Below are 25,313 nucleotides of genomic sequence, written 5' to 3'. Positions count from 1 at the left end.
GAGTGTAAACACCAACTGGTACATGATACATTTTGGAGGGCATTTGGGCCCATCTCTGATTTCGACCTCCCCAACAAGTGAGGAATTGATTTATTTCTTTTGCTCACCTTCTTAGCTGGTGAAGACATTCTTTTAGTCGTACTTGTATCTGGGAGCGATTTGACACGCCTGCATGTGCATGAAGGATTTGCGGACTGGCTTTGATTGCAAGGTGAATAAAAAATCATTGCAGTGTAACCTGACGAAGATTAAACATACACGGTTTCAGAAGGAATGCACTGTGAAGGTGCAGTTATGCATCAAGCTCATGATGTTGTACCATGGTTTGAATGTGGAGCAGAGCAGGCACAGCAACCGTCAGGGTGAAAGCACAGTGCTGATCTCTTTTGGTATTTTGACTGGTGTGCTATTTTTATCAATTTAATTGGAGGTCTCTGCCTAAGGGTCCCGCCTAAGATGTGTCCCACTATGTGTTTCAAGCAAGTCTAAAAGCCAAAGAGCTTATTCTCAACTGGGTCCTGAAAGAACATCATCTGGTTGTGGTGGTCACAGCCAATGGATAAGTGGTGCACACATTGTGATGATGGTCAATCTCGCAACTACAATCATTCGTATATTTTGTCCCATTTTATCTGTTATTTTGGAGGCAGGATATCTCAGCCACATCGTCGTCACCTCTGAGTGGCTTGGCATGTTGTTCGGTGCAATGCTGAGGGAGGAACATTGTGGAGCACATCCTCCTTAAGCTTGCTATCTCATCTGCTACCAACTAGGCATGAAAGATCCCATGATCATGTTTTGGCAGGAGTCGGCCTTTGTGCAGGCGAGGCCGAATTCCTTCATTGATTGGGCGCAATATTGTCCCACCACGACCAGGGCCAGCTCAAGATCAAATTACGCCTCAGGAAAGGGGTGTCTTCGGCACCAGGTCAGGTCAGGTATGGGAGCATGTGCCAGAGCAGCGCATCGCTGCGTCCACTTTCCACCAGTACTCTAAGGGGCTCTGTCTGGCCATCCCCCAGGCAGATGTCTGGCCCATCCCCATCTCCTTGAAATGCCGATCAACCTGCTGCAACCATGAGGCACGTGGTCAGCCCATTGGCCTCCTCAACTCATGAGACTCCCTCGCTGAGAAAATCTGGTGAGCAGGATCAGCATCAGGAAAATGAGCCACATGTCCATACAGCCGCAGCTGATGCTCATGGACAACACAGGTAACAAATCTCATTTGAATCTCTTTCAGCAACCAGTCGTTGGACACAAAGTCTGACCACCGAGAGCCAAGTATTCTCCAAAGAGACATGATACCAAAGGAATTAAGTCTCCTTCTCAGATTACTGGTCAGAGTCCAAGTCTCACATCCGTAGAGCAAGACTGGAAGCACCAAGGATCTGAAGACTCGGACTTTCGTCCTCCTGCACAGGTTTAACATGCACCCCCTCTGCTTTTGTTCAACTTTTGAATACTTTATGAAGAGTTAGCGAGGGCAGCGGTGAGGGCAAGCAGTGGTGAAAGGGTGGCAAGGGCAAGCAGTAGTCAGGGGAGAGTGAGCGCAGGCAGTGGTGAGGAGGTAACAAGGTCAAGCAGTAGTCAGGGGAGAGTGAGCGCAGGCAGTGGTGAGGAGGTAACAAGGTCAGACAGTGATGAGGGCAGGCAGTAGTAAGGGAGTAGCAAGAGCAGGCAGTGGTAAGGAAGTAGCAAGGACAGGCAATGGTGAGGAGGTAGCAAAGGGCAGGCAGTGGTGAGGGTTTAGAAAGTGCAGGCAGTGGTGAGGATGTAGCAAGTGTGGGTGGTCTTCAGGTGGTGATAACGGCAGGCAGTGTGGACAGCAGGCATGGTGAGAGCAGGCAGTGGTGATGGCAGGCAGTAGTGAGGCAGTATCAAGGGCAGGCAATGGGGGTGAGGGTTTAGTGAGTGCAGGCAGTGGTGAGGGCATAGCGCATGCAGGCAGTGGTTAGCATGTAGGGAGTGCAGTTGGTGGTGAGGATGCAACGATAAAGATAGGTCGGAATGAGGTCTGGGAGACAGTTTTTGTTGGTGATGAAACAATGAAATATCTAAATTCTTCATTCTGCAGGAAGGATCGTAGTCATTGAGTCCTGTGCACTTTTGAAGGAGCAATAGTTATGGATATTGAATGAAGGTTAAACGACATTGTATCGGGCCTTGATAGGAAGAAGTTGGTTGTGGTTCACCTCGGAGCAAATGATTTAGGGAAAGTTAACTCAGAGGTTTTGAAAAATAGATCCAGGATATTGGGTAAGTGGCTGAAAGCAAAGGGTTGTGAGGTCATGTTTTCTGTGATTCTCCCAAGATTAAGAAATGGAATCTAATTGATGAGCAGAGCTATAGATGTCAACCTATGGCTGGAAAAATGGTGAAGCGAATAAAGTTTTACATTGAGGAAGCGGTGTGAATCATTTGGGGGGCAAAGGGAGTGTTTCCAAGCTGAAAGAGAGAGGACTTTCTATATCATAAACAAGGTAGTTATGAGGAGATATGACAGATGTGTAAGATAATGAAGGGTACAGAGAAAAGAAGAAGGGCCCTCAGTGGAGTACATACCTCCGTCACGTAATGCATGATCCACGAGAACATATCGGCCCCAATACATATTTGAAATATCATGCTATACAGGACTATATCGTTTTTGGCCCAATCTCTCAATGGTGAAGAATCACTTTAAAAAATAAATAATTCTTATCCAGATTCGGATTCGGATATTCACCAAAATCGAATCAATTCGTCGTGGTCACACACCTAACCTGTCCACCAAGTTTCATCCGAATCCGTCACACAACTTTTTTCAGATATCATGCTAAATATGAGTTTAGCATTATCTCTCAATGGTGGAGAATCACTTAAAAAATTATCAGATCCGGATTCGGATCTTCACCAAAATTGAATCAATTCTTCCTTGTCACACACCCACGGTTTCCACCAAGTTTCGTCTGAATACATCCGCAACCTTTTGAGATATTGTGCTATATATCATTTTTGGACCTATCTCTCAATCGTGAAGAATCACTTTTAAAAATTCTCGAAGCCGGATCCGGATCTGGATACGGATCCGGATCTTCACCAAAACCTAATCAGTTCGTACTTGTCACACACCCAACCTGCCCACCAAATTTCATCCAGATCTGTCAAAAACTTTTTGAGATATCGTCCACACAAACAGACAGAGAGGGGTGAAAACACAACCAACCTCACCCTCGATGGCAGAGGTAATAAGTGCAGAAGAGTTTTTCAGCAAAATGGACAGTGATAGGACCAGGGGCCATAGCCTGAGAGTCAAGAAGCGAAGAGTTAAGTTGGTAGTAAGGCAGGGGTCTTTTACTCGAGTAGTTAATGCATGTAATGGACTTTCTGGAAAGGTGGTGGCAGCAGAAACAGCAGATAGGTATAAATTTGGAATTTCGATGGGTACCTGGAAGCATTGGAGGCAAATGCGTACTGGGATATTGGCTAGGACTGGAAGGTAGCTTGAGTGAGGATGGGTGATTGTGTACATCTGTGAGGGGGTCTCATCAAGTGAAAGTGTGTGGTTGGTGTTGTATGTTCTTCACCCTAAAGCCGCGTTTACACACTCTCTCACCCCACCCCCAAATTTTTTTCTTTTTAACTTTGTTTTATTTTTAACACCCTGGTGATATCCCTGAGCCTGCCACACTTTTCTCATCCACACTCTCCCCATCTTCCCAATTAAATCAAAACATTAGCTTGACAGATTTATTAGCCCCTGTTGGACTTAGTCCAAAATGGGGGCTTATGGATTTGATCTTGATCTTCGTGTCCGTATCTGCGCGCATGCGTCCGCCACCATATCTCGGGCATGTATCAACCGATTTTATTTGTACTTGGCACAAATACAACACATGATGGTATACATATGCACGTCATTTTATTTTGACATCAGATCCAAGATGGCCGACTGGCAGCCATTTTAGTTGTTAAAAAAGAAAACCCCCGGTGTCGAACACATCCTCAACGATTTCTCGGACAAGCATTTACTGATGTTGTTGAAACTTGGCACACATTGAAGGATGGCTTACATATGCACGTTATTGTTGTTTGTTTTTTTTCGAGATTAGATCCAAGATGGTCGACTGGTGGAATTTTAGTTGTAATAAAACCCGATGTTGAACACATCCTCAACCATTTCTCGGAATGCATTCAGCAATGTTCAAACTTGGCACCCAGATAATGAATGATGGCATACAAGTGCCCCTCATTTTATTTCGTGATCTGATGAAAGATGGCCGACTGGGAGACTGGTGGCCATTTTAGTTGGGCATAAATATGGGCTAGCCCTTTAACTTCATACAGCAAAATTACTAAAATGATGGTGGTATGGCATTTTATGTCTTGATAAAATGGTTTAATCTGGTGTTGGTGTAGCGCAGGCATGATAGGCTAAAAGGCATCCTCCTGCATCAAATTTCCTTGTTGTCGCTATGTGGCAGGATCACCACAAGCCCAGCACCCCAGGTGGTCACCTGGGTTGTTTACTCCAAAAAACTAAACATGACCTTGAAAAGAAGAAGTCATTTTGCATTGGTACCAAACAGATCTCCTCTTTCCTGCCATAATCTAGACAGTCACTGTATCAGCAATATTGCTGCACCTCATTAGTGATGCAACCAGAGGACCACATTTGTGAACAAATCCCAATCAATTAAGCATTTCCTGGATAGATACAGAGATTTCATGGTGCACAGCTACCTTGGCAGCCCTAACGAGACAACCATGAATGATTAATTTTCTTAACAACATTGGTTTTGTATGCCTGGTGTTGGCTTAATGGTTAAGGTAGTGGGCTTGGGATCCTAGGGTCCTGAGTTCAAATGCCGCTCAGCTGTTGAATTAACACCAGGTGGGGTTGACTCTGCCTGTCATCCTTCCGAGGTCGGCAAAATGAGTGCCAGCATGCTGGTATACTGTGTCGGAGTGGCGACCCGTCCAGGATTGTTCCCAATAGCCAAGGAGACTGCTTCGGCGGCACCAACGCTCTGCACAGAGTATGGTCCTAATGGATGGAATGGATGGATTGGTTTTGTGTTGTTATTTGGTACAATTGTGATGACAGCACAATGATAAAGTATCATTTTGAGATGGATAACATTCCAAAAAATACCAATAAGGCACCAGTTTTAAACTAGGAAAAGCTCTCTTTCGTGGAGTCAGACTTTGAACCATGAGCACATCTCAGGAGTGTGTATAATATACCCGTGGGGTATGCTTACACATTGTAAGCAATAACGAACTGTGCTTCCCCATTGTCTCGGGTCGCTCGCCTGCATTTTTGTTGTTGCATTTGTTTATTTTCATTTTTTTCCATTGATTTATATTTTCATTTACCAATGCTTTCCAATGCTTCTCTGATTTTTCCTGGTGTATCGGTTTCGATGTCAATTGGATCGCGAAATTACCATGCTTCCCCATCGTCTCGGGCCACTCACCTGCATTAATTTTTTTAATTTGTTTATTTTCATTTATTTATATTTTAATTAACTGATGCTTTCCAATGGTTCTACGATTTTTTCCCCCGTTGTGTCGGCTTCGTTATCTGTCAGCATACAAAATTTCAGCTTTTGATGTCACCTGGAAGGTACTGAACATTAACATCAGTCAGTCAGTGATTGAGTCAGTCAGTGAGTCAGTGAGGGGTGATAATGATATTTATATATTAGATATATACATACAGTATATACTTATATGAGACTCGGTGGTGTACTATTTAGAACGCCTTTTCTGAGTCTGGGAGGATGGTGGTTCAAACTTTGTCCGAGTTATACCAAAAACTTTTTCAAATGGTACATGCTGTTTCCTTGCTTGATGTTCAGAACTTAAGAGGGTAGAGAATGGACAAACAACACTGGGAAGGAAATGGCAATTCACCCAGGATAACCCTTTCCTGGAAACTGCATTGGCAGCATCAGTGTGGCTGTTTATGAAAGTTGTATTACGACTTCTTGTCGTGGGTGGGCAGTGTACTCGCATTATTGCACTTCTGCTTCCTTCCCGCCAAGACGTTTTGCCTGCGACGGCGAAAGAAACTGATCGGCTCCATTTTCGATGTTTTATCTTTAATACGCGACCCTTGGATAGAGGTAAGTTGAATCTCAATTTATTGTTGAGCCTATTGAAGTAACTGAGGGAAGTTAATGTGTTGTGTGGCTGTAAAATGTATCGTAGAAGGTCTTGTGTGAAGCATGTAGCAAGTTCGTTGTGCCACATGAGTAACGGCGTGTACTGAATGGCTGCATTTTTCCTTTTCAGTTTTTACGTGAATTGAAGACACGCTTTTTGAAACCAAGACAAGTCTCGTGACCTCTGAGGATTATTGACATAAAGTGTGTGTTGTGATAATAAAGTGCCATACTGTAATTGGCGGCAACGGTAATTGGGCGGATGTGGCAGCACTGTATATGAAGGTCAATGGCTGGTGTTGACACGTATACCACGTACTCCGTGGAAAGTCATGCTGGAACAGTAATGGTATGTTATACACTATATTAGGAATAATGTACTCTGAGGAATGTAATTGGTATTAGAGTATGGAGTTTAACTTCGTTATTATGTGATGTGTATGTGGTATTTGCCTTCAGTATTATGTGTACAAGTTATTGTATTTTGTTATTCTTACCCTATGTATATTTATGTTGTTGTAGATATGCGAATGGGTTTTGTGAGAATACAGCCGATCGAAAAGGTCTATTGTGGATTACTACAACAGTGTGATAACCGCCACAATCAGTATCAATGCTCTGTTAAGATAAGGTAATGTACATCAAAAATAAATATATATAATGTATATATATATATATATATATATATATATATATATATATATATATATAGTATATATTCTATATTTTACTCAATCTCTCAATTTGTATATATATATATATATATATATATATATATATATATATATATATATATATATATATATATATATATATATATATATATATGTATGTTCCCGAAATACAGCCAAAACGGTACACAATAGCGCAAAAGTTTTAAGGCCAACTTACTCACCATTCTCTTGCGGTGTGCAATATCAAGTTTCGTTCAAATCAGGCAACGGAAACAACTATTTAAAAATAAATTCCCGATTCAGTCAAGTACTCTTTGGGAGTATTTGATCAATGCAAACAACCTCAGCGGTATAGTTCGCTGGAGCTATCTTTTTTATATTTTTTTCTTGAAATGATTTATTTTAAAATCTCAAACATTTAGTTTCGACAAAGAACGATTTATTTTTAAGCATAAAATAAACATTCGCCATTTTGATCTAATACTTCCGTCTTCATTAATAAATAAAACTGTTTCGAAGATTCTGCACAATTATTTCTTCGACTTTCTTTTCTCCGTTTTTTTTTTTTTCACATTAACGTACAATATCAAGTTTCATTAAAATCGGGCAACAAAAAAAATTATTAAAAAATCAATTTCCGATTCAATGAAGTACTCTTTGAGATGATTTGATCAATGCAAACAACCTCAGCGGTATAGTTCGCTGGAGCTATCTTTTTTTTTATTTTTTCTTCTTGAAATGATTTTTTTATCAACCGCTGTCACAATGGGAACCCAACGGGTTCACGGGTCATCCAGTAATATTTAAAGCTCTTTCTTACCACTCACTCACTGATATTAAAGATCGGTGCCTTCCGGGTGGCATAGAAAGCTGAAATTTTGTATGCCGATGGACAGTGAAGTTGATACACCAGGAAAAATCACAGAACTGTCGTAAAGCATCCATAAATTAAAACATAAATAAATGAAAATAAATAAATGAAAAATCAAATGCAGGTGAGTGACCCCGAGACAATAGGGAAACACAGTTCATATGCTTACACAATATGTAAGCACACCCTGCTAGTACATATATATATATATATATATATATATATATACATATATATATATACATATACATATACATATACATATACATATACATATATATCATATATAAAATCTGCGCCGGTCTGTCTGTCCATCCGTTTGGGGAGGGGCTTCTCAGTTCAGGGCGGGGCTTCCCACATCCAGGGAGGGGCTTCAAAATCAAATCGCTGCCATTTTGTTTGCTCCGTATAGCCTCTTTTGTAAGGCTCACACTTTCTTACACTCTAACGGCTTTATCTTAACTAATCCAGTGTCTGATTTCATATTATTTTGTAGTCGCTTCGATGATGTAAGTTTTGGATGCAAAAAACGGGAAGAATATTGGCGTTTTTCAACAGCAATGCATTTTCATTGAAATTAAGGCCTGTAATATAAAGTCCATTCAGACACATTCATGGCTAAATCTTAACTCTAATTCACTCTCTTATTTCATTTTTTGTAGTCGTTTCGATGGGTCAAGTTTCAGTTTCAGTCAAAGGTGAGAAAATAGGACGAACATTGACGTCTATCCACAAAAATGCATTCTAATAGCCATTTCAATTTCAATTTCAATGGACAGACGTGATTTGTGGAGGGGGAGTAATCATTAAGTTACTTTTTTTAATCATAGTTACCTTTTGAAGAAACAAAGGTATATTTTGATTACAACTTATGCAAAGACAACGAAGTAATGCATGTCAGCCATTGCAGCTGTGGTCTATTGTACACCGCCCAAAGAAGGTACACTTTCATAATGCAGAGGAAAGAAAATTGTGGTCTTTAATAAAACAAACTTTTGGTTTTCAATGAGTTTTCAAGGCTGAATCGTGTACAAGGGCAGGATTTATAAAGAAACTGCATTTCACATGTGCATGGCCATGTAATTCATGTGTGCAGTGCCTATTGAAAGTCTACAGCCCATTTCAAAATTTTCACCTTTTGTTGCATTATAGCCGAGAAATAAATTACATTGAATCAGACTTTTTCACCTTTATTTACACATCGTTTCCCACAGCTTCCAAGTGAAAAACAAATTCTACAAATTTCAGAAAATTAATTAAAAATACAAAACATTTCCAACCTCGCCTTTCACATTTCCAACCTCGCCTCAAAAGCCAGTCGCCGACTGGGAATCCTCCGTCGTGCTAAGTCCTTCCTCGGCCCTCTTGAGCTCCTGACCACTTACAAAGCTTTTGTCCGTAGCCTGATGGAGTACTGCTCTCCCCTCTGGGCTGGTGCTCCTGCCTCCCACCTTTCTCGGCTTCACGCTGTCGAAACCAGGGCATTTAAGATCATCGGCATCTCCCGCAATGAAGCTGAGTCTTTGGGCCTCTCACTCAATCACCGCAGGTTGGTCGGTGGTCTTTCTGTCTTCTACCGACTCCTCTCCAGCCTTGCCCCCCTGCTCTCTCTGCGATTTGTCCCCACCACATTTCCACAGGGCGCTCAAGGTCCGCCAACAACCCCCTTCTGGTAAAACTACCAAAATCACGAATCACTGCTCATCTTCACTCTTTCATTCCTCTTTTTTCCCGCCTTTGGAATAAACTTCCTCACTCTATTCTTTCCCATTCTTCCCTCCAGGCTTTCAAAACAGCTGTTCACCACCACCTCTTATCTTCCCCCATCCAAATCCTCGATCTTTTCTACCCCCGATAATCCACCCAAGCCCACTTCCTTCATTTCTCCTGCTTTCCTTCCTGAAAGTCCCTGAAATGTCCATCTTCTCTTCGCCATGTTCCCCGTCCCATCCCCATCCCTCTCCCTTCCACAGTTCACCTAATGTGTCTGTTCCCCACTGTTTTGTCCCTTCCACTCCCGCCCCTCTTGTCTCATGCCTCCTTGCTGTGAGTTGTGTGTTAGCTCTCATACGAGCCTCGACCAAGGTATACAAAAAAAAAAAAACTCGATTATCTTGGTTGGATAAGTGTCCACCCTGCTGAATTAATCTAGGCAGGCCTGATGTAGGCAGGGTCTTGGTGGTACCATATGCCTTCCACTTCTTAATGATTGTCTTGACTGTGCTCCAAGGGATAATCAAGGCCTTTGAAATATTTTTACACCCATCTCCTGATCCGAGCCTTACCACAACTTTATTGTGAAGGTCTTTTGAAAGCTCCTTGGTTCTCATGGTTGAGTGTTTGCTGTGAAATGCTCTACCCAGCAGATGAAACCTTCAAGAACAGCCAAGATATTCTAGTTTTGTGTTTTCATTAATTTTCTGAAATTAGTAGAATTTGTTTTTCACTTGGAAGTTGTGGGTTATGATGTGCAAATAAAAGTGGAAAAAGTCTGATTTAATGAAATTTAATTCCAGGCTATAATGCAACAAAAGGTGGAAATTTTGAAAAGGGGGTGTCGACTTTCAATCGGCACTTTACTGTAATTGTTTTCAATGTATCTGGTCAGACACGATGTGGGGAGGGGGAGTTATCATTAAATTAACTTTTGAAGAAACAAAGGTATATTTTGATTAGAACTCGTGCAAAGAAAATAAAGTAATGCGTGTCAGTGATCACAGCTGTCTATTATATACCGCCCAAATAAGACACATTTTCATAATACAAAAGAAAGAAAATCATGAAGTTTTAATAAAACAAACTTTTGGTTTTCCATGAGTTTTCAAGGCTGAATCGTGTGAAATTCCCGAGAGATATTTTTTAGTTTTTATTTTACAAGTTATGTACATGTACACTTTAGAGAAGTTAATTTTAAATCTTGAGTTTAAAAAAATGTCCTTTTGTGTGCTCGACATGAATGAAAAGAGTAATTTTTTGTTTTCTTCGGAGAGAAGGGTGGAATGTCCATATACACCACCCACAACACTTTTTCCCAGGGACTTTTGCATTTCAGCTGCATTCTTTTGACAGTCGTCACAATAAAATGTTTCATTCATTTTGACATAGTCACAATAAAAAGTTGCAAGTCTGGTACTCTTTTATCATGGAGCCATACAAGTATAAAGCTCCTGTGTGAAGCAGGATGACATTGAAATGATGACGTCACACATCTTAAGCACAGTAAAAGTGAAGTATTATTTCAAATAATCAATCGCATTGCATTTATTTCATGGCCTGTGAAGATTGCTTAGACTTTCAAATGATTGTACATTCAGCTTTGAGATACCTTGCCAGGGTTGGAATCCCAACTCGACTATAAACTACTACCCTACCACGGTTAGCTACCTTGCCAGGGGTGGCATCGATTGTAGGGACGTTAAACCGAGAACTACCATTCCCAAAATGAATAAAAGTATGGGGGAACAGAATGAAAGGGCTGATGAATGTCATCATAGACTTGCACAGGAAGCAGAAAGAAAAAGAATGAGGCGGAAGAATGAAATGGCTGATCAACTTAGATAGAGACTTGTACAAAATGCAGCACGAAAAACAATGAGGAGAGAGAATGAGATGGCTGGTGAACTTCAACAGAGACTTGCACAGAATGCAGAAAGAAAAACAGAGGCGGGAGAATGAGACGGCTAATGAACTTCAACAGAGACTTGCACAGGATGCTGAGCAACGAAGACTTTGGAGGGCAATGCGTGCTCAGCAAACATATACAACAGCATCCGTAATGAATCGGACGAAGTGTCTGATAATATTGTCCAAGAGCATAATTTGGATCCTATGACCTCACCATGTGTGTACTGTTTTGCGAAGCATTTCACAAATGAATCAACATGGAAAGGCGATGGATTTACACTTTGTTGCTCCAAGAGGAAAGTCCAACTACCCCCTTTATTTGCTGTACCTGCTCGACTGCAACAACTTTATCAAGGGAATAATGGAAAACATCACAACTTCCGAGACAATATCTGAAGTTGCAATTCGGCTTTGCTCCAAACACAGCCATTTCAGATATCTGAGGTTTATAAACAAACTGTATTTCACATGTGCATGGACATGTATTCACATATTATGTATTCATTCACATGTTATGTGAAGTAAATAAATTGTGTACATTATGCATCATTTGTGGATCTCATGAATTGCCAGTATCCATTTTGGAAGATTCTACCTGCAGCATCTAACTCAAGATGTCCAAATATCATACATTTCTATGCCCGTGGGTTTCCCACGGGTGCCCCACTAGTATATTATAAAGCAGGAGTGTCTGTCTGTCCGTCCCGAACTACTCCCTCAGTTTTGGGACGAGCCCCACCAAACCTTCTCTGGAATGTTTTGGAGTTCCAGCCAGTGTACTTAGGTTGGTGAGAGGTTTCATAAATACTTCAATACAATTATGATTTTGACTTTTGATCCGTATAAAACTGCTCCCGATCCTGATGCAACAATAGAACGGCATTTCTCTCCGTTTACCTCATGGGTGTTTGTATTTTGTTACATTAATATGGTGTAGTATTAATTTGTGATGGAGCGATGCTGTGTGGAATGAAAATATAGAGAGATTGAGTTTAAAGGAGAATTAGGAAATTATGTGAGGGTTTCCACCGGTGACATTTGCAGTTTCGCCATTGGGGCATCACTGAAATATTACCCACCTTACTTCTGTTGGGGTCAGCTGCAGTAAGATTTTTTGCCCAAGTGTTTCATGAATTGGCTGTCCATGCCTGACGTTCGACTGAAGGTGTAACAGGAATGTGGAATTTATTGGTTCATGGTTTGGCATTCGCTGTTTCCATGTCGTTTGTTTGCATTTGGGCTCCCTGTCATGCATCGCGTGGGTACCTCGCTAGTATATCCTTACCATAATTCATGGAGTGGTGTTTGTGTGTTTGTTTGTTTGTCATGCTACTCCTACAATTCTGGGCTGATTACATCCAAACTTGCTACATAGGATCATCATGACCCCAATTCATGTATAGGGGTGTTTATATATTGGTCGCTGGTCGAGGGGAGGGCGGAGGGATGGCGGTGGGATAGAGGGGGGGGACGCAATTTCTCTATGTAAATGTGTATCGTGTAGCACCGCCTCCAGGTGGTGGAGGGTATTACAAGTCTACACCATTTACAGTGCAGTATTCCTGTCCCCACGTTTTCCAGTGTGGTGAGGTGTGTTGAATTATAAGCAGTATGTTTTTGCTTCATGCACGTAACCAGGGTTATTATTATTTTTGTCCATACCTGTACACCACCTAAATAAAGGTATGCATCAGAAGAACGTGTTGCATGCTTGGAACAAAATCACCTGCAGGGTGGGTACTCTGCGAGTACATGGAATCTGGCAAGATGGCCTGGAGCCTAGGTTCGAATATGCAAATGCCTCAAAGCCGTCTATCCTCGGTTTGAACCTGGACCTGGATATAAACTGTCATTCCAGTGTTTCACCGACAAGGTGATTCATCAATGTGTGTGCTGTCCATCGGATAGACGTTAACCTAAGCATACCTTCTCCCAGCTTTTGTTGGTAGATGTTAAAGATCCCATAGAGTCCTCAGCAAAGAGTCGGCCAGCTGTCTTTAGCACCCCCAAACAACTTCCCAATTCCTGCCCTAAGTACTGCTCAGAGAGGGATTGCAAACTACCCAGCATGACCCTTACCAGGAAATAGCTTCCACAGAACTGACGCTCTGTAACGGGTTAAGGTATATGGATCGGGTACATATACATATATATATATATATATATATATATATATTTATATATCACTTTGGGTTACTTGGCAGGAAGGTTAAACTAAGCAGGTACTGCAAAGCCAAAGAAGTGCATTTGCAAAATTTGGATTAGCTTTTAAACCATTAAATAATATCATGAAAGACAGCACTAAAATATGACACAACAGTGCTGGTTGTAAATATCAATTGCTCACAAAAAAAGGCACAGGCCATTGAGGCAAGAGCCATGCGCTAGAGAGAAGTGCGCAGCCAATTGGTACATTTCATTTTTCAGTGACGCGGAAGGCTCGTGGAGGAGCTTTTTATATACATACATATAAGCCGAGCATATGTTGGACTAAGATACTAATTAGACGATGGACAGAACAGTACAGGCAATGGGATTCGAACCTGGGATCCCAGCATCACGATACCTGGGTTGCACAGACACCTGTGATTTCCTCGGCCAGCTGGTGCCACTGTGGCTCAGGTGCAAGATTTTAGATCAGAAGAACAAATCAAAATCCGAAAGGGTGAACCCTGCACTGAATAATGTGCTGAAAATAGACGAAAACACAAAGAAGGGATAATTTCTGGAAAAAATTGAAACGAAGCACTTACCCTAGCGCCCGATGGCCAAAAGAAGGCATTTCAGCAGAAAAAAAAATTATCCCGATCGAAGGACGTCTGAACAAGGTGAACCAGCCAAGATTGCATAGACGGAGATGAAGAACACAGTCAACTAGCAAAACCAGTAGAGGAAGACTATTACCAAAAAAAAAGGATTTATAAAATATATAATTCGTGAATTCGCTTCTCGCCCTCTTTCGCACCCACACGATGAATTCTTCTGTCTTCACCTCCGCAATTAATTACCTCCAAAATGACATCATTAAAGATTCTCGTTGCTATTCATTGAAGAGTCCATCGCGTTGCCCATCTCAAAGGGACGGACGAGTCGAGGGCACATAGATCCATCATTTTTCACATCATTCCTTATCAACAACGTCTCAACATCCCCCGCACGAATATTCATCACGAAGGTCGCCGTCGCCGCCCTTATCGTCAACATCGGTGACCTTTGTTGTTTACCATCATTTGTAATAGCATCGCAAGAGAGCAACCAACGGTCTCTGTCCGTCCCACCTTGTAAGCGGCGAAATCCATGCGTCTCGGAGACTCCTTGGACATGGCTGGGAGCGAGGAGACCCCCTAGGGCGGCAGGTGATAGGAGTGCGCGTGCGAGGGATGCGGACGGGACGATGGCGTTGAGTTGATAGCAGGAGGTCCGTGATACTCAGTCCGAGCTAGTGCGCAATGCAATGTGATGAGAATTACAGAGGGACGACTGTTGAACGTGATCCATGCCCTCTCTCTCTCTCTCTCTCTCTCTCTCTCTCTCTCTCTCTCTCTCTCTCTCTCTCTCTCTCTCTCTCTCTCTCTCTGCTCTGCCTTAAGGAGGACGATCTACACTGAACACCCGGTAGGTGAATGAGAAAAAAACAACAACCCATTCATTGCCCGTATTGGCCCATGGGTCCACCTGGTGGCCTCGCTTCGCATGGCAAACGGATATCGCTGAGGCCGTCCTGCACAACATCTGCTCTGAGGTCAGAAATCAAAGGATGGATTCAGGAAACGTCGTCACATCAAACGACACGGACGATGACATAGTGAACATAACGAACACGGAACGTGTCCCGTTTTAGTGGTCCCGTCTGATCCACCTCGACCATCACGACGTTGCGACCACCGACTGGTCTATCTCGTGGACTCGCAGGAGTTTACGGTGGGATTGTTTGAGAACCGGCGCCAAAATGAAAAATCCGTCCTTTTTACGCAGTGTCGAGCACAACATCAATCACAGGTCATTAGTCGAATAATATTTTCTCATCATCCCATGAGATCCTTCAAAGAGGAGGTTGATGAAAAAATACCAATTTGTGGTTTTTTTAGGAACGGGTCAAATGGACAGTCAGTCGTGGACGTCTGGTTTGAGCACGAGTTCAGTTTGGGACGTTGATAACTGGATCACACCACCCATGAAGATCCGTCCCGTGATCGTGATGCTCGGTTTCAATCACCAAGGGTTAAATTGGCCAAACGTCTCGCCAGGCAGCTTCCATCGTCAGACATCCTTAAGAAGCGTGGGTTGTTCTCGTGCTGGGCGTTGTACAACAAAACCACACGCCCACGTGTCCGAGCAAAAAGCCACGATGTTCGACACGTTGTCGCTTTCCTTTCATTCCGTCCTGTTGTCCGTCCATCACCATGACCGGGACATTGTGCCTCCACCTCGGACAAAATAGGTCCTCGTGTACTGCACTGTTTATACTTGTCTGCAGTGTATCGTGCTGGTGTCCGCACAATCTTGCTCACGCACTCGAACGCTTGGGAAGCTTTCTCTTCGAATCCCACCCTCTGAGCACCAAATGCAATGGTGAGACATTCGTGGGAACACCGCGCTCCTTACAAACGTAGCGAGGGATTTGCGCGACGTGCCAGGACGCCATTTCGCTTGTGGGGACATCCAATCAACGGAGGGATGTTAAAGGAACCTTTTTAGGGAATTGTTCAGTCTCGTGGAACATAACCACTTGTGTTACCTGTACTCCGCGTCTCATCCCTTTGGGGTGGTGTTCATGCGCACATGGCAACAGGGGATTGACAACACACGGCTCAAATTGTATTATCACATGGAAGTCAATATTTCATGAAAATATCGCCGAAAAAAACCTCCATTATTTAATTTTTAAAAGTACAATTAATTAATTACATTACCACGACGACGACTCCTTCATGACTACTTATCAAGAAAGGCTACAATCATTCCCCCATTCCCCCTCCATTCCCGTTCAGCCGGTTTAACCTTCTTGATACAAGCCTTTCACGAACCTGGGAACGTTCAGTTCTGCTGTTTGAGTGAAAGTGATTTTGGCAGGAATTTATCATTTGTTCAGGGTGCCGGTGATAGCTCACCGACTCTTCATGAAGGACACCGTGGGATCTTTAAAATCCACCACCTAATGCCGGTGGAAGGGACCTCTGTTTACCGTCCATCCAAGGGACGTCACACATTGTGATGCCTCGTCCTGCCTACTAGACACGAAGATGGCAGTTTATAGCTGTGTCGGGATTCGAACCCCAGCAAGGCAGCTCAGAGGTAAGTGTGCATACCTCGAGTCCAGATTATCCTGCCAACCCATTATGACGTCAATAAATGCATGATACATACTCATCCACCAACCAACGCCTTATAATTATTGTTCTACAAAATGAGCACAACACCCAGGCTCGGAATTTTAGTATGAACAGCTTCGGGGAAAGAAATAGTTGTTGTGGCGGTTTATTACTTGTTATTCCTAACGTCACAAAAAATCACAGCGTGTAGGAATTTACACAAAGAAATGTCATGAAGCATATTTTCAGAGTTATTATAAAAAACCTCAGACATCTCATACTAAGCAGACGCATTCGTTGCTTGATTATTTATTTTTCAACACCAACATTTTTCCTGCCCAATATATATATATATATATATATATATATATATATATATATATATATATATATATATATATATATATATATATATATATATATATATATATATATATATATATATATATATATATATATATATATATATATAATGGTCTTCCTGGAAAGGTAGTGGCAGCAGAAACAGAAGATAAGTACCTGGAAGTATTGTAGATAGAGGGGTATTGGGATGTTGGCAGGACTTTAAGGTAGCTTGAGTGTGGCTGGATTATTGTGTACATGTGTACGGAGTGTTGTTTGTGGGGTCTCGCCTGTGGTTGATGTGTGGTTTTACCCGAGAGCCATCTTCGCCCATGCCCCCTCCCCTGGAAATAAAAAAGCTACAAAAAAAGGACAAAAAATATATATAACCAACAAATTTTTTCTATTTTCTCAAAGAAAAAATCTCATTTCTCGCTGACCTGGAGTGTAGTTCCGGGGAGCCTATGGGATGGCAAGTTGTCCGTCCGTCCACAAACACTTGCAACTTCTCCGAAACCATACACACAATTTCGATGAAACTTCACAACAACCTTCATCACCCAAGGTGGACCAAACCTTGTTCACGGCATTAAAAATTCTGGCCATAAGTGGGTCTACGGGGTTTTTCACCCAAAATATGTATTTGCTTTCTTCTCAGAAACTACACATGCAATTCTGATGAAACTTTACCACAACCTTCATCACCCATGGTGTACTAAAGTTTGTTCACAACACCAAAAAAAAATTGGGGTCTAAAGAGGTTGATGGGAGGAGAGAGAGGGGGGGTGGGTGGTTGCTGGCTACAATATGTATTTGCTCTCTTCTCAGACACTACACTCACATTTTCGATGAAACTTGACCACAACCGTCATCACCCGTGATGTGCCAAAGATTGTTCATGGCATTAAAAATAAATCCACAGGTATTTACTTTCTTCTCCGTTACATATTTTGTGCGTCATCCGTGCATACCAGTGGTTCCCTGGTTATCTTATCCAGCTGCTAACAGGTGAGCACCCAGGGGTATTGTCACTATTTTATTATTTTTTTGGTCTGGTGTTGATAAATTGGTCTGGTGCTGATGTGGCGCAGGCATGATGGGCCAAATAGCCTCCACCTGCGTCTAATTTCCTTGTGTATCCTTATGTATTATGTTCTTCTGCAGGGTAAAGCAGTAAGCCAGAGGGAGCCAGTGTGTGACGTCACAGTGTGATGTCCTACTTTTCTATACTCTTCTCTTTCTATATTTCCTCTGTTCCGAAATTGAACACAGATTGGTATTTAACACACACACCCGAAGCGAAAAGCGGGATTATGCAATTGGTTCACTTTTTGTCTATCTGTCCTGTCTACAATCCTGTTTAGAATTGATGTACAACTTAATTTGAATTGAATGTTATATTTGGAACACAAATCGGAGCATGAATCAGACAACAAACCTGTAGTTTAACTTTGTCTTTGAATTCATCCTGATTGTGTATGTGCAAAGAGGAGTGAGACAATGTTTTTATTCTGTCTGCTTGTCTGGCAATCAAACAAAATTGAAAATAATTTTTTTTTAATTGCCTCATAGGGAACTGATGGTTATTTCACCAACAGGCATGGTGAAAATGAGTGATTAGGGAAAGGGGGCCATGACCCCCCCCCTTCCTGGAAGTGATACGGTCATGGGGAGCACAACTTAAATTAACGGCATGGTCCTCATGTTTCATGAAGAGGAGATTTGACTGCGTCTGGTCATAGATTTCTGAGAAGATTTTAAAAATAAATTACCCGAAATTGATGTGTAATTCCCCTTCTCAGCCTCTTATAGGGGGCAGATCCAGATGAAGAGCACAACCCCACAAGACCCTACTGTTAATGAAGTATTATACCAAAGTTGGTGTATGCTGGTCATGTGGTTTGTGAAGAAAATATGTTTTAGTGAATATGAGGGATTGGGAGAGGGAGGCCATTGCCCCCCTTTACAGGGGACATACGGCCATGGGGAGCACGACTTTTGGTCAGAGCATGATCAATATGCCGCATGGTCAGTTTGGTCTGGATATAGATGTCGGTTTCTGAGAAGAAGATCTTTGAATGAAATACCAATATTTGGGCAAACCCCCCCTTTAATCCCCTACAAATGGGTGGATCCGGATGAGGAGCACAACATCACGAGACCTTACTGTCCTGATGCATTGTACAAAACTCGGTCCGTAGTTGTAGTTGTGGAGATGTCTTCGTGAAAATGAGGGATTCGGGTAGGGATGCTGTAGTTACATTTCCTGCTGAGATACGACCATGAGGAGCACAACATAAAGTTATGTCATGGTCCTGATGGCTCGTGGCCATTTTAGTCTGGATCTGTTTGGTGGTTTCTGAGAAGATTTTTGAATAAAATACAAATATTTGGGAGCAAAACTCTCCTTTTTCTCCCTCTCTATAGGGGGTGTATCCGGATGGGAAACACAACCCCATGAGACCTTGCTTCCTGATGCATCGTACCAAATTTGCTCCATATCAGCTGGGTAGTTTGTGAGGAGAAGATGTTTCAATCAAATGTTAATATACGTATGTACGTACCGACAGCCAGACACCGTGACCCACTCCATGAGTTTATTTCGGAGAAATAACCTAATAACTAGCAAGTTGCCCATGCCCATACAGGATTCTAAACTGTGTATGGATGGAGAGGTAAAAACGCATATGACGTCTTCTGTCATCGAGCCTGCAAAGCTAGGAGCAACAATTCACATTTATTGCCATGTCTGATGCAATTTAAATGCTCTAATAGTGGCGAGGTTCTCCAATTGAAACTGTTTTTTCGATATACAGCATGTAACTATTTAATGCCCAGGGTCCATAATAAAAATTTGTATCGCTGTCAAAACCGGCGACCAATTGGAAATTAATAATAGGATTTCAAACAGGAATACTTTCTGTTTTAAGAAGTTCATAACACACAAGCGACAGGCACGATGGGGTGGTGTAAAAGAGACCGCGTCAACGACGGGAAATTTCCAGAATTAATTTTTTTGTACGACCTCCACAGTCTTTATTTTATTTCAATTCAATTATACACTTAATCACTGTAGAACACAAATCGCCTTCATATCACCTCCAAAAAAATCTCCAGTTTTGCAGTATTTGGATGTTATAAAGGTGGTGTATCAACTGCATCAACGGTACTAAACTTCCAGCCAGAATGTTTTTATATGACCTTTAAAATCATTCTTAAATTTAAATGTTATTATATATTTAAACACTGCACCAGGTAAGGTGTTCTATGAACTCTCTAGTAGTTGTTATTCCTCCATCGCCGAACGTGGCAATTCGTAGGTGGCATGTAAACACCTGAGAGTGTCAGTTGGTTTATAGTTTGGGTGTTTTAGCCCACACAGTCACAACACTGCGACAACAGGTGTCAATAATTATCCGAGACGACCAGACCAATTTCTACCCACACTTTGTCTTTAAACTGTTTAGTTAGGGTGCCTGTGATTAGCTTGCCGAGTCTTCACTATTGGATCTATAACCTCCACCAACTCACGGTAGCAGACGGGACACACGGATGAACGCCCATCCGAGGGATGGCACACTTTGTGATACAACGTCCTACTTGTGAAGCACCAACCCGACAGCTTATAGTCGAGTCAGGAATCTAACCAAGATTAAACAGCTCAATGGTAATTGTGCTACCTCTGCACTATCCTGTCAGAAACAAAGATTGGTAGAGCTGACCATAGAGTTGACTTATCAATCATATTCAATTCATCGCTATTAGATGAATATCTTTCAAGAGCAACCGGTGGGACTCTCATTCAAGTAGTTTCTGAAGGTTTATCTATTTACTCGACCCAAAGTATTGAATTATTCTTGTGAGGGAATGACATGCAATGACATGCAAAACCTTGCATTGGTTTATGTATATGTATATATTGTTGCGAATTCGCGCCCGCCGGCGTGCGAATGGCCACGCAACTCGAATCGCGGCACATCGCCCACCGGACGGACAATTCAGTCGTGACCCTCTCGGAACAACGCCGGGAGCGAGTCAGGGGTGGGGGTTTAACCTCACCACGATCGTGCCAATTGCCCACCCACGCAGGATAGGGTTGCTCGCCGAATTCGATCTACCTAAGTACCTGCGCGAATGGTCGATCGGGCGATCGTACCACGCCATAGGCCGACTCCGGACACGAACCACTTTAGCGGTCCGTTCCGTGCTACAGTGATAACCGAGCGGTGTTATCGTTGGCCTTGACGGTTCCGATTAATTACCGGGATGTTGCACCCACTACGAACCCCTTACGTGATGCAAGATGGAGGGTCAATAAAAAGGAAAAGAGACGAAGCAGAGCGGGAACAGTTCAACAAGCAAGCATTTTATTCACACACAGACAAGCACGTATATACAGCCATACAGTCAAAAATGCACATATAACAGTTAAAACAGTCATGCAACAAAAGCAAATGCAGAGCTACAACCGACTACAACCGACACATGGCAACACTTATGCAGTTCTACTTCACAGATGGCGCCAACACACAAATTTATACAAAAAGCAAAGGAAGGAAAAGAAAGAAAGAAGTCGCAACTTCCCTTTTATGGCTGGTGAGTCCCTCTCCCGCGACCGTCAGCGTGGTCGCGCCTGGCCCCGACCTCTCTCGCGGCCGGCGAACCCTCTCCGGCACTCCCCGTCCAGACGCGCAGGTCCACCTCACAACGGGTGCTGCCGCGTCGCCCGTCCGTGCCTTTGTGACAGGGCCGCTCGCCAAGCCACGGGCGCAGGACCTCTTCCCGAAAACCAACTCTCGACAAAAACCAACGGAAGATCAACCAGACCACCAGCCAAGACGAAAAGGAAGAGGCGGAAGAGGAAGAGGCGCCAGAGCGCCCCGCCCGTGACTGTCTTTTATAGCGTGGGGCTCCGCCCTTCGCCCCACCCCATTCTCGGCTCCACCTTCCTTCGAGAGGGTTCCCGAAAAGGGCGTTCTCTCACGCTCTCTCTCCACCCGCCCCGTGCGGGGGCCGGGGGAGTCAGTTTTTGGCTCTGGGCCAGACAATTATTCCCCCAAAATGAGACCCCTCCTTCACATGACCTCTGACCGTTGACCTGCATCGCCCCTCCTACACTCCAAAGCGCAGGGAAGTCAAACGGGAGAAACAGACAGGGAAACCTGCGCATCCTCGCAGCTCCCTCCTTGGCGCCTTTGTTTGCCATTCGGAAGCGGACATAGTGGCGAAGATGTGGTAGCATAGATGGTGGAGGTGGCATGGTTGCAGTTTGGTTGGTGCTGTGATGGGGATGGCGTGGTTGTTGAGATGCTGTTTGTTTGAAATAAAAGATAGAACAGAAAAATGGCTAACTCAAAGTGTCGCAGCCCGGATGGATCACATAAATTCCCTCTGTACAACGGGTTTGGGCTCACTACACATGTACCTATGAAGATATCTCACCTGAGGGCCCTTTATGGTGTAATGCGAATTTCCACAGCCATAACAATATGTATATATATATATATATATATATATATATATATATATATATATATATATATATATATATATATATATATATATATATATATATATATATATATATCATTAAATTCTCCTGACTTGGACCACCGTCGTGATGTTGAACTCATCACAATGGCGTCTTGCCTGATAATCCCAAAGGACATCCAACAGTTTATTTTTTGTTTTTTTTCTCTACATTGTCGAGGCTCGAAAGCAAAGTTCATGTGAGGCAAAGTCAAAAGCTGTCACTAAGCAAATGAAAAGCAAAGGTACCAAGCTGGTTTCACCCTTCTTCAGGCTCATCAGGGCAACATATCGCTGTTCCATCCACTTGCTGACTTTTGAAGCCCTTGAGGAATATTATTTTTTGAAGCAATTGAAGCTTCACTGCCTGTGACTGGTGAGGCCAGATTGTATTTACCAGTTGGCAAAATTTACCAATATTTCCCAGTGTGTGTGAATATATATATATATATATATATATATATATATATATATATATATATATGTATATATATATATATATATATATATATATATATATATATATATATATATATATATATATATATATGTATTTGGGTCAAATGAAACCTGTGGAGCTGAAAGCATGAGCATAATCTCTGCCAAGATCAGTCTCAGTGTGAAAGGTGGACAATCGTAAAAACTGATGCAGATCAAAACCCAAACTTCCAAATCATTCGAACTTCAATAAGGATTTGTTTTAATTCAAGATATATTTTTTAATCTTCAAAACTTCATTTCTGGGCTGAAAGGATTGAAACCTCGATGAAAAACGGTGCCCAGCTGATGATCTGGGCAGTTGGGAAATCAGTCAAATGCTCATAAGTTTAGGTTATTACTTCAAATAAAATAACTTTTGTGAATTCTTACCAGCACATAATATATGTGTTTGTGTGTTTATGTGTGTGTGTGTGTGTGTGTGTGTGTGTGTGTGTGTGTGTGTGTGTGTGTGTGTTGTTGTTGTTGTTGTTTGGCTTCCTTCTTGGGACTATCGTGCAGTAATTGGTCTATATTTTGATTAAAATAACTTTTTCACAATTTGTTTTTTACAATCCACCATGAGAGTGTTTGTTGATCCGAGGCTAATCATGATCCACCATGATCCACCACCACAATTTGTTTTTTTGCATCCACCATTTTCCATCCATCCACCACAAGATTTTCCATCCACCATGATAGTGCTGATTAAGTTTGTCTCAAAGTAAACACAGCTATTCTGCCATGCATCTACACTCACTCCTAGTTTGGAAAGGTGATAAGGACCGCCACTCCTCTGGTCTCGCTACCTCTACCTTTAATCGTCTACAGCTCCTCCAGAATGCATGTTTTATTCCGTTGACTCCTCCTGCTTAAACTCCTTCCTCAAGAGGATTGTTAAGAAAGTAGATGGTAGGGGGGAGTGGAAGGTCGTTTCGGAGAGAGAAAGTAAGAGTGTAAGATTTGTCTGGATTGAAACAAATGATTGGAGTTGAACAGTGAGCCTGCATTTTGGGAGATTAATAGAAAGAGCGTAGCTGGCAGACTGTGTGTGCCCCGCAGAAACCTGGGAGTGAGAGAGCCAAGAGAAGTCAAAGGGTGCAAGACCATAAAGGAGGTGGTAGAACACAGAGAGGTTACCAACCTGGCTGAGATGGGAAAGTAACAGGCCGAGACACTCAACTTCATCATGGGAGGTCCCAATCATTTGGAGGGCCTTGCTTTCCATGGCATCAAGAAGGTAAGGTGTGAAACAGGGGTGCCAGCACAAAGGAGAGAGGAGTACTCCATCAAGATGGGAAGGCCTTGTATGTTGTCAAAAGTTCAGATTGGCAAAGGAAAGACCTTGCACTATGAAAAATGCCCAGTCAGTGGGTGGCTTTGGAGGCCATCTTACAAGGAAATGAGACACAAGTGGAGGCCATTCAGTCCATCATGCCTGCGCCATGACAACATATCGTAGAAATATGGTGTGCTCAAGAAAGATCATGGCTGAGAGTGAGACCAAAACCTTTGAGTGACTTAAACTCTTCAAGTGGTTTGTTTAGGAAGTAGATGGGTGGGTTTGCCAGATGGTCCTTTCAGAGACAGGGTGAGTGTATGGGATATGTCAGGATTGAAAGACATATTCCAAGTGTTGGACCAGTTTCTTATTATATCAAGGTCTGTGGAGAGGGAAGAGGCTGCTGCCTGTCTGAAAGATGAGAAATGATACGGCAGAGGGTGGAATCATCAGCAAAGAGATAGGCAAGATTTTCCAGGGAATCAGGAAGATCATAGATGAAGATGAGGAAAAAGACTGGGCTCAAGACACTGCCTTGGGGACTGAAGTCTTGACAGTGAGATGACATAAGATGATCCCGTTAAGCGCTACATGCTGAATATGGGAGTTGAGGGTGTCGGTAAGACATTTGTGGAGTTGGCCTTGGATGCCATAGGCAAAGAGTTTGTTGAGCAAGGCGGGATGCCAGGCTGTATCGAAATCTTGAGATATATCTCGACAGATGGCCCTAATCTCATGTCTGACATTGAGGACTTCCATCCATTGTTGGAAGAGTAGAAACAGCATGTTCAGGGTTAGAAACCGAACTGATGATCTGAGATCAGTCCGTTGGAGACAAGTCAGGATCTGAAATAAACTGCAATGATCGATTCCATGACCTTGCTTATGATTGGAAGCAAGCTAATATGTCTGTAGTTAAGAGGATCCATTTTACACCATGTTTGTGCATTGCAGTGATGTACCAGGCAGATGGAAACTGCCCAGAGAGAATGATAGAGTGAACATAGCAGAAAAAGGACGAGAAAGAGCAGCACAGCAGGTTTTTAGGAC

General features: G+C 42.6%; 1 protein-coding gene across 5 annotated transcripts in view; it reads right to left on the bottom strand.

Moving 5' to 3' along the window:
* Positions 1-14,901, bottom strand: part of LOC147012940 (traf2 and NCK-interacting protein kinase-like) — a 262,159-nt gene extending 247,258 nt beyond the window's left edge. For 2 of the 5 annotated variants that reach the window (XM_085854314.1, XM_085854315.1), the window contains exon 1: positions 14,600-14,901. In XM_085854314.1, the coding sequence (XP_085710440.1) occupies positions 14,600-14,644 (45 nt within the window). In that variant the 5' untranslated portion in view covers positions 14,645-14,901. Of the gene's footprint in view, positions 1-14,074; positions 14,449-14,599 lie in introns of those variants that run through there. The other 3 variants (XM_085854316.1, XM_085854311.1, XM_085854312.1) reach the window with 3 other exon arrangements.
* Between the last annotated feature and the right edge of the window lie 10,412 nt (positions 14,902-25,313).

This window comes from Eptatretus burgeri, chromosome 14 (genome assembly GCF_056783735.1).
Source record: "Eptatretus burgeri isolate ZD-2024b chromosome 14, Ebu_testis_v1, whole genome shotgun sequence".
In the NCBI taxonomy this organism is placed as follows: Eukaryota; Metazoa; Chordata; class Myxini; order Myxiniformes; family Myxinidae; genus Eptatretus; species Eptatretus burgeri.
The sequence above is the reverse complement of the archived record's forward strand: the minus strand, read 5'-3'. Positions and strand labels throughout refer to the sequence as shown.